Source organism: Phaethon lepturus, unplaced genomic scaffold (genome assembly GCF_000687285.1).
Source record: "Phaethon lepturus isolate BGI_N335 unplaced genomic scaffold, ASM68728v1 scaffold16528, whole genome shotgun sequence".
NCBI lineage: Eukaryota > Metazoa > Chordata > Aves > Phaethontiformes > Phaethontidae > Phaethon > Phaethon lepturus.
Window position 1 is genome coordinate 1,027 of NW_010557044.1, and position 10,132 is coordinate 11,158.

The following is a 10,132-nucleotide window of genomic DNA, read 5'->3' on the forward strand; positions in this document are numbered from 1 at the left end:
AGAAAAAGCAAGGCAAATATACACATTTCCATCTATATCTGCTGAACAAAACTTGCAATGCATACGTGTCTGTGTTTGTGTGCTTGGATATATGCAATTTCAAATAAATAGAAGCATCATTATCATATTGTTCAAAGCAAAGCAGATTCTTCTCAGTCACCTACTGATTTAAACACTGTAACTGGTGCTTATTTTATGCTGGCTGGCTGCCAAGCGAAAGCAATTATGTGCAATAATAGCAAAATTAAGAGGTGAGTGTTGCTGTTTTACAGCAGGACATGGCAAAAACCATTTCCTTCTGTCAGCTGTATCTTGATTACACACGCAGTCACACAGGCACACACTCTCTCTTACATACACATGCGTACACACGCTCTTGTTCTTTGTCGTTTGCCATCTTTCCTGTGGGTTTTAAGTTGAGGTCACTGAAACCAGAAAAGAGGAAGAGTATAGACCACAGTGTCTGAAAGCAAATGAGAATAAAGCTCTCACTTCGTGGGGAAGGAGAGAAAAAATGCAAAAAAAAAGCAAAACAAAAAGCCTACCCAGCTATTGTTCTAACTGTGATAATACTCTGTTCTTCTCCCACTGGCAGGTGTTCTAGTGGTAAATGTTACGTGGCGGAACAAGACTTACGTGGGAACACTGCTGGACTGCACAAAGCATGACTGGGCCCCTCCTAGGTAGGCAAACATTCTGAGTCTGGTTTTTCTCTGCTGTATTTTCACCCCCAATCTCTGTCAAGAGACTGTACAGAAATTAATAAAAAACAACTGGTTATAATTGAAAACATGCATCAGTGAAACGAGTAATTCCCTGTTCCGCACTGAAATGTGGGGTGGGAATTTTTATTTCTTTTTTGTTTGTATTTTTGAGAGGGAAGTGGAAATACATGGCATTCAATCAGAGGGCAATTAATTTAAAATGCATTTCTGTAAGTTTGGAAATTTTTTCTCTCCATTGTTCTAATTAGGTGGTCTTGTTCTTACCATTTTTGTCCTTTTGTAATGACTTTCCCTTTGAGACTGTAACATTCACATTTGGAAGAAGGACATCTTTGCTTTAACATGTGTGAAGGTTCTGTTATGGGAAGTGGTGTTGCTTTGGTATTTATTCAGTTCACAGCTCTGGATGATGAAATCTGCTCTTCTTTATGTAGGTTTTGTGAATCGCCAACAAGTGACCTGGAAATGCGTGGAGGACGGGGCAGGGGAAAACGGGCAAGGTCAGCCGCAGCTGCAGCTGTACCCGGGAATGATGCGAGTTTTGCAGAGTCTAGAGGGCTTCAGAATAAGAATCGAGGTGGTGCCAATGGGAAGGGGAGGAGGGGCAGCCTTAACTCAAGTGGGCGCAGGACACCCCCAAACTGCGCCATGGATGAAGTCAAAGCCAGCCCCTCATCCACAAACAAGAGGAAAACCAAGCCTCCAATGGAGCTAGATTTGAACTCCAGTTCGGAGGACAATAAATGTGGAAAACGTGTTCGTACTAACTCTAGAAGCACTCCTACCACCCCACAGGGGAAACCTGAGACTACTTTTTTGGACCAAGGCTGCTCTTCTCCAGTGCTGATTGACTGTCCTCACCCCAACTGCAACAAAAAGTACAAGCACATTAATGGACTACGATACCATCAGGCTCATGCACATTTAGACCCAGAAAACAAACTGGAGTTTGAGCCTGACAGTGAAGACAAAATTTCAGACTGTGAGGAAGCATTGAGTAATGTGGCACTTGAATGCAATGAGCCAAGCACAAATTTGCCAGGCTTTGATCCACTGAAAGCACCGATGTCTCCTTCCTCCATCACTACCCCAGGGACCCCCAAGGGAAAAAGGGAACTGACCAGCAACGGCCCCGGTTCAGTTATCAGTTCCAAAACTGGCAAGAATTCTGGCAAAAAGAAGGGTCTGAACAGTGAATTGAACAGCCTTCCCGTAATTTCTAATATGGCAGCCACACTGGATAATTGCTCTGTAACAGAGGGCAATTTGCAAACTGAAATGCCAAAATTGGAGGCTGAAGGGTTAATCGACAAGAAGAGTTTGGGTGATAAAGGCAAGAAAGCGAACAATTGCAAAGTGGATAAAAACCTTTCCAAACTGAAAACAGCCAGGCCCATTGCCCCAGCTCCAGCACCAACTCCTCCCCAATTAATAGCTATACCTACTACAGCCTTTACAACCACCACTACAGGGACAATACCGGGACTGCCCTCTCTAACAACTACTATTGTTCAGGCTACACCAAAGAGCCCTCCGCTAAAACCTATTCAACCAAAGCCCACAATTATGGGAGAGCCAAGCACTGTAAACCCAGCTCTCACGTCACTCAAAGACAAAAAGAAAAAGGAGAAACGAAAGCTGAAGGACAAAGAAAGCAAAGAGACGGGAAGCCCCAAGATGGATTCTAAGCTGGGAAAGCTGGAGGATTCAAAAGGGTCTGGGAAGGACTTATCTGGACATTTTTTAAAGGACCATCTCAACAAGAATGAAGTGCTAGCTAATGGACTGTCAGAGTCTCAAGAGAGCAGGATGGCAAGTATTAAGGCTGAAGCTGATAAGGTTTACACATTCACAGACAATGCGCCCAGCCCTTCCATAGGGAGTGCCTCCAGGATGGAATGCAGCACTTTGGTGAATGGACAATCTGCCATGGCGCCACTGCACGTGTTGACGCAAAACGGTGCAGATAGCACGGCTGCTAAAACCAACAGCCCTGCTTACTCGGATATTTCTGATGCGGCTGATGATGGTGGCTCTGACAGCAGGTCAGAGGGCATGAGGTCAAAGGCCAGTTCTCCGTCAGATATTATTTCTAATAAGGATGGTGTTGGAAAAGGACATTCTTCAACCACAGCACAATCAGCTCAAGCGAAAGAGTCCCTTTCTCCCTATTACCATGGCTACGATCCTTATTATTCCCCAAGTTACATGCACTCTGGACAGGTCAGTGCCCCAGCAGCTGGGAACAGCAGTACCCCACAGGGACTGAAGATCAAAAAAGAGACTGAGGAAGAGGCTGAAAAGAAAGAAAAGGCAGAACCATCAGATGGCAAGAAAAGCGAAAGCACTTCCACTAATTTGCAGCCACAACATCAGTCAGTAATAACACAAAGACACCCTGCACTTGCTCAGTCACTTTATTATGGACAGTATGCCTATGGGCTCTATATGGACCAAAAGTCTTTAATGGCCTCTAACCCTGCTTACAGGCAGCAGTATGAAAAATACTATGAGGACCAGAGACTAGCAGAACAGAAAATGGCACAAACTGGGAGGGACTGTGAAAGGAAGAATGACCCTCCCATGAAGGAGATTGGGAAGGATGACAATAAGCAGAAGAATATTCCATCTGCCACTGTCTCAAAGGCCCCTTCAACTCCAGAGTCCAGCAAAAATAACACTAAAATAGGGCCATCAGTCCCTAACAAAGGTGAGGAGACAAGCAAATCACAGATCCTTTCCAATCACCAGCAGCAGCTTCAGTCTGACAGTTTCAAAGCCAAACAAATGGAAAACCACCAGCTTATTAAGGAGGCTGTGGAGATGAAATCTGTTATGGACTCCATGAAGCAAACGGGAGTAGATCCAACCACAAGGTTTAAGCAGGTAAGATTACAGGAAATGGAATAAGGGTGTCTTGATTTATCCTTAAGTCATGTGAGATTTTGTCCCTGATTCTGCTATGTTTTTCTACTTTTGCAGCCAAACAAATCTTTTTTTCATCCTTTTTTCATGCTGGATAGTACTGTAGTCTGTGAATAGACCAATAGACCTTTCGATCGAGCTGTTTGAAAATGAAAAAAAAAAAAAAAATCTAGCAACGTGGTGACAGAACCCAGGCTTAAGACCTGAATAGACTATTTTAAATTACATGCATGAATAAAATAGAATTAAATTTCTCTTTTAGATGTAAATTCTAAGCAATTTGCTTAGATCAGAAATGAGACATTCCAAGCAAAATAAGCAGCTTTCATAGTGAGAGGACTTAAAGTAGATTTGAAACGTAGTTTGAAGTGTTTCTTTTTTTTGTTAAATGATAGTTGGCATTTACTAAAGATGGGTGAGCTGCTTCTTTGAAGAGTTGGCTTGAAGCTCAGCTCTTTATCTTAACCCAAGGTGACCTTTTTGAAGCAGTTAAGTTCCCCTTCTCTCCTCAGCCAACCTCAAGCCCCTACAGACCTATACAATGGATGAAATCCTCTCTCCAATGAAGTCAGTGATAGTTTTGCCATTGACTTCAGTGGAACCAGAATTTCATCCAGTGGCTTCGTGCTGACCTTCCTAGATGTCACATTGCCTTCATTCAAGGCAATGCAGCTGTCTCTGTGCTCTGAACCGAGCCTCAGTGCTTGAAGCTTTCATGTTCTGTTGTACGGTACATCCCAGACCTCACCCTTATGAGCTGTCTTTCAACATATGGTGGGGTCAGGTGAGTGGGAGTTAGGAAGGAAGTGGGATGGTACAGGCCCGAGTAGGAGAAGATTTCTGCTGATTCAGGTGAGTATTTGAACCAGGCTGTCCAAGCGTCTAGTTGTGTGCTTATGTTTCTGTTGCATGTGCCATAAATGAGCGTCAGTGGGAGACAATGTTTACAATTAGCTCTTGTGTATCCTGTATTAGAAAAAAAAGTCTTCCTGTTACTGCTTAGTACTGGTTTGTAGTCTTGTGAAGAACTCACCTACCTACTTCTAAAACATGTTTATACACTGTTCTATGCAATATATTATGCAAAAATGTATTTATGATATCCTCTACATATTCATTAAATGATGTGGTCCTGATCCTGTAAATATATATCCATGTGTAACTTTACAAACTTGAAATAAGACTGTCAGCTGACGAAGTCTGCCTTAATGCCTGACTTCCACTGATTCCTGAATGTTTGTAACATCAGAGGCAGCATTAGCATCTTTCTAGTCAGATCAGTTTTTCAGGTTTGTTGTTCCAGGTAATCTGGATGCTCTGGCATATTATTAGCAAGCTTTAATTTTGTGGTTCACAGGTATTTTTTGTTCTCTAGTGGGAAAATCTCTCTGTGGGCTTTAATTAAAATGTTTTATGAATAGCGTGGTCTCAGAACTTTGATACAATGCATATGTCTTTCATGATTAAACTAGTTAAAAGCATGAAGAAGGATATAAGATGAAGCAATTGAATTAAATTTTTGTAATAGTCTCTTGCTCCTTCAGGGGAATATTGGTTTGACTTTGAGCTCAAGGCACTCTGTAGCAAGCACACCTCTCCTCTATGTAATAGGGAAATGTTATTAAAACAGCTATTAAAAATACATTAACTGAAGTATGGGAAATATCAATAACGATCTTATTTCAACATCCAAGTTCAGAACCAAATTTTTTTTCTCCTCCATATTAGGATCCAGATTCACGAACATGGCATCATTATGTCTATCAGCCCAAATACCTTGATCAGCAAAAATCAGAAGAACTTGATCGTGAGAAAAAGCTAAAAGAAGACAGCCCTAGAAAAACACCTAACAAGGAAAGTTCCCTGCCTAACCTTCCTGTCTCATTAGCAAGCATTAAAGAGGAGCCTAAAGAGGTCAAGCGTTCTGATTCTCAATCAGTGGATGAGAGCAAGATAAAAAATGATGATCGAAAGACTCCTGTAAATTGGAAGGACTCTCGGGGTGCTAGAGTAGCAGTTTCCTCACCAATGAGTCAGCATCAGTCATATATCCAGTACTTGCATGCTTATCCTTATCCACAGATGTACGACCCCAACCATCCAGCCTATCGCGCAGTCTCTCCTGTCCTAATGCACAGCTATCCTGGTATGTATTCTGAAATTTGCCTTGCACACTAGTTAAGATTTACACCCTCAAAGTGCAGTAAAGCCTGCATTTTAATATTTCTCTTAGTAGCTAGGGTAAATTAGAAGCTTCATGGGTGACATTTGTTTTGCGTGTGCTTCCACTAGGGAAAGTTCTGTAGATGAAACTGATTTACTACAAGATGTTCCTTTTATGAACTGTCACAGTTCCCAGCTACAGTTTTCTCAACCCTTGACAGTCTGCTATTGCTGTTAGACTGACAGATAGTTTATTGCCTATAAAAATATTCTAAGCACTTACTGTCAGAACCATTACAGTTACTATTCCTTTCACTTAAAGACGACCCATAAATGTCGGAAATGGCTATCAGCTCAACACTCTTTATAACCTCCATTCATCAGGGTAAATTAGGTGAAGAAATTGAAGAGCAAAGATGCCATTTGATAGTCATGTGATCCATTTTTGATGTTATCCTCTGTCCTGGTGTCCCCTCCTTCCACCTTGGTATAACCAAAATGTAAAAACAGTAACTTGATGTGGTATTTGTTGTTTACCTGCAGGGGCCTATCTCTCTCCAGGATTTCATTATCCAGTTTATGGGAAGATGTCAGGGAGAGAAGAGGCAGATAAAGTCAATACCAGCCCGAGCATCAATGCGAAATCAACCACTGAGTCCAAAGCACTGGATTTGCTCCAGCAGCATGCCAACCAGTATCGCAGCAAGTCCCCTGTTGTAAGGCTTGCATCTGTTGTTACTGAAGAGTAGTACATATGGGGAGGGGTAGAGAACATAATTTTAAAAAGCACACAATCTGGCATCAAGCTCTGAATGCATTATTATTCTTTATAGCACTGCTTAAAATAAAAGCAGTTTATAGTCAGGATGCTTCCATGGCATAAACTGGAAGTGACACATACAACACAGTTCTGTTCTGAGAGTCTTCCTATCTTAAATGAATGTACTCATATATAGAAACATTGATTAAGAGATACCTCCTGGTGCACAGTTTATTTCAGTTAAACAGGAAGCTCCTGTTTGGAAACAGATAATTAAATGATTAGTTAGGGCTGGAGATTTGGTAATATCCCCTCCCTATATTTGCCAAGAAGCCACATCTTCTAAATAGCAGATTACCAGCCCCCATTGCTGAAGATTTCCATATTGGAGCAAATACTGTTTACTTTCAGATAAGTTGATGCTAGTTTTAACTGTGAGCAAGTCACTAGCTCTGATTATATTTTTAAAAGGGCTTTCTTGCTATTCGGGCAGACTTGATCCCCAAAGTGCATTAAAGAGGGCTGGGGATTCATTTACATCAGCTTTCAGCAGCTCGGTAGGTTGTTCAGGCACTGGCAAGTGCCAAGCTTAAGGGACCCCAAAACTAGAAGTCATCATGGTGGCTTCAAGCTGCAGCGTGCTACTTCAAAACCTCTGTGTCTTGGAAAACCTGCCATTAGCCAATACACCAGCTTCGGATTAGAATCAAACGCAAATAATCCAATAGAGCTACTTCTTCAGAAAAAATCAGCTTCGTCATTTGAATTCAAAAGGTTGTTGCCAGGTAATGGCAAGTGTGGTTTTGTTGTGATTTCATCCCTTTTAAAATTCTCACATCAGTTTTCTTTCTGTTACTAGCCTGTGGAAAAATCAGCAGCTGAGCGTGAACGGGAAGCAGAAAGGGAACGAGACCGTCATTCTCCTTTTAGCCAGCGGCATCTCCATACGCACCATCACACACATGTTGGAATGGGTTACCCCCTTATACCTGGACAATATGACCCATTTCAAGGTGAGGAGAAGATTTCCGATGGTGGCATTAGTTTGCCTCATGGAGTTGTTACCTTATTGAAAGTCATGCCTATGTGAAACATTTTGAATAGAAGTTAAATCAGAAGTACTTTACATTTAGGTAGAAGGCTTGAAAATTCACAGCATGGACTAACAGCAAATGAATAGCTTCATGCCTGAGACATACCAAGTTTTGTTTCCAAAAGTGGGTGTTAGAGCATTATTAAAGGTGTACCAGTTAGGCTGTCATTCACGTGAATGTTTTGATTTCTACTGCAAATTGACGTTAACTGGCTGAAAAAACCCAAACCAAACAACCTCCTTTTTGTATAATTAGGGTTGTGTAAGCAATGGAAGAAGTGTAGCAAAGACAAAAGCTTTTTATACTGAACATATTTTATGTACAAGGCATTGCAGTCACAAGGGTTTGAGCTTGTTATAATTTGACCATCTGAAAGAGGACTCTTTGTATTTTGGCAAATGCAGTGCACAAAGTTGCAGTCAGGGAAAAAGCAGCACAGTAAGATACGATTCATTCTCCCTAGGTTTTATAGCGGTCTTTGACTGTTTTTCTGTAACTCTGGACTCTAGCTGAATTAAAAGGAGATTTGCTCCCATGCAGCAAAGTACATGCTATCACAATTGGTGGCTAAATGACATTAATTCATTACGTTCACTTGGTGCTTCAGCAGTTATTTTTCCTGTGTAAAAGTCTTGACATTTCTCAGTTTGATTCAGTGATTCCATATGCCTTTTGGGATGCATTATGCTTGTTCAGTAGGAAAACTGTAAAAATGATACGTTATTATGAAAGTATTGTATTCTGAGCAGCTGGCATGTAGTTTCTGTAATTCACTGTGACTTTTGATTCTTGTTGTTTCCTGGTACCTATTATTTCTACTGAGCTTCCTATTCAGAAACTCATACAAACCACTTAGCATCATGCAGTGCAGTACTTGGAAAGGAATACAGTAAGTAGGAATGCTGTATTTTCTAATAAAATATCTATCAAGGACAATTCAGTTTACTATATGAAGGCATATTGATCATACTGGGCAGACCGTCTTAACACTGTTGCCTGTAATATTTGCTATTTATGTAGTGTTAAAACCCCACCATTTTTTGTCTGCTTACCTTAGAGATGCTTCCTAACATTTCTCTGAGCACAAAAATCCATTAAAACCAGAAGTACATCAACATTCCTTCATTTTTTCTTTCCCTCAGGATTGACCTCAGCTGCCCTTGTTGCCACTCAGCAGGTGGCTGCGCAGGCATCTGCATCTGGTATGTTTCCTGCACAAAGAAGGTAAATAGCCAGCAAATCTTAAACTGTATATCTTAACAGAGAGAGGAGAAGGCAAATCATAGGTTTTGTAGCCTGATGGTGTATAGTTCCTTGTATGACACAGTTTCTAAGGATGAAGAAAAACTTGGGACTTTGGGTTAATTATAGTTTTATTATCTTTAAAGTGATAGTTTGTCCTTTATTGTGTCCTTTAACTGTAACATAGATCATTAGGAAGGAACAAGTCTTCTGAGATTTTCCATAGACTCTGTTTTAAGGATTGGTATTAAGATAAAACAAGTGATTATGAAATACAATTTATGATCCAATTTTTTTTTAATAAAAGAGGTTTAAATTTCAGTTCAGTTAGATCCATGGACTACCAGGAAAGCTTAAGATTTTATCTGTTCTGCAAGTCTGCCTGGTTTGCTGATTTTGCTTTCAGAGAGGTTTGCTTGGAACTCCATTAGAGATGACATCATATTTAAGTTACATACCCATTCCACGCATTTGCCTCTTGGGTTATTTACTAGTTTTTCAGTAGATTTTACTCTTCAACCATCATCCTTACTGTTCAAGAGGAAAGAGACTCTTCTGTATTACCATGATTCCATTTCAAGTGAAAAACCCAGAGCATCCTTAATATTAGCGTTTCTTTCATCGCTGCCATGTTAAGCCTCAGAGTTTAGTGTATCAAATAGTACTGTAATGTTCTGTGGTTACGCGTGTCTTTCTGAAAGCTGACTCTGAAAACAAGCAACCGTGTAAGGCTTTTAGCTGGAACTATTTGAGTGAGAAAGGTTTGTAGCCCTGAAAGAGTGATGGACGCTAGGGTGTCAGAACTCGGAAGATAAATCCCAGCAGAGGTTACTTGTTTGTGTGTTGTTCCTGGCAGGGGAGGGACAAGGACATGGCTTGCTGTCTTCCCTTCTTGGGATTGAGAGTACTGTGCAGATTTCATTTCAGAGTGTGTCTGAGGTACAGAAAAAAACTAGGCAGAAACGTTACTGCTTACTAAAACCTTCTTCTTTCTCTTTTCAGAGAATAATGAGTTTGGAGATATACATTGTCATGTGACTGGATCACATGAAGAAGCGCTTTATTACAGACATCAGTTCCATGGTGTTAATTTGAAATGCCTTAATGGCAGGCAAAAACCAGTCATTTCATTTTTGTAAATTGCAGATTTTATCACAGAGTAACAAATGTTGCTGTAATTAGACTTCTGTTTTTATATATATATATGCGTATATATATATATA

At 40.7% G+C, this 10,132-nt stretch overlaps 1 protein-coding gene across 1 annotated transcript; it reads left to right on the forward strand.

The window, feature by feature from the left end:
- Positions 1–595: 595 nt before the first annotated feature.
- Positions 596–9,957, forward strand: LOC104614722 (zinc finger protein 608; the record flags this gene model as incomplete). The annotated part of the gene is made up of 7 exons (XM_010292662.1): positions 596–683; positions 1,160–3,611; positions 5,379–5,796; positions 6,357–6,529; positions 7,433–7,586; positions 8,810–8,891; positions 9,912–9,957. Coding segments are annotated over 7 exons (3,374 nt in total), but the record flags the coding sequence as incomplete, so codon positions are not given.
- Positions 9,958–10,132: the final 175 nt, after the last annotated feature.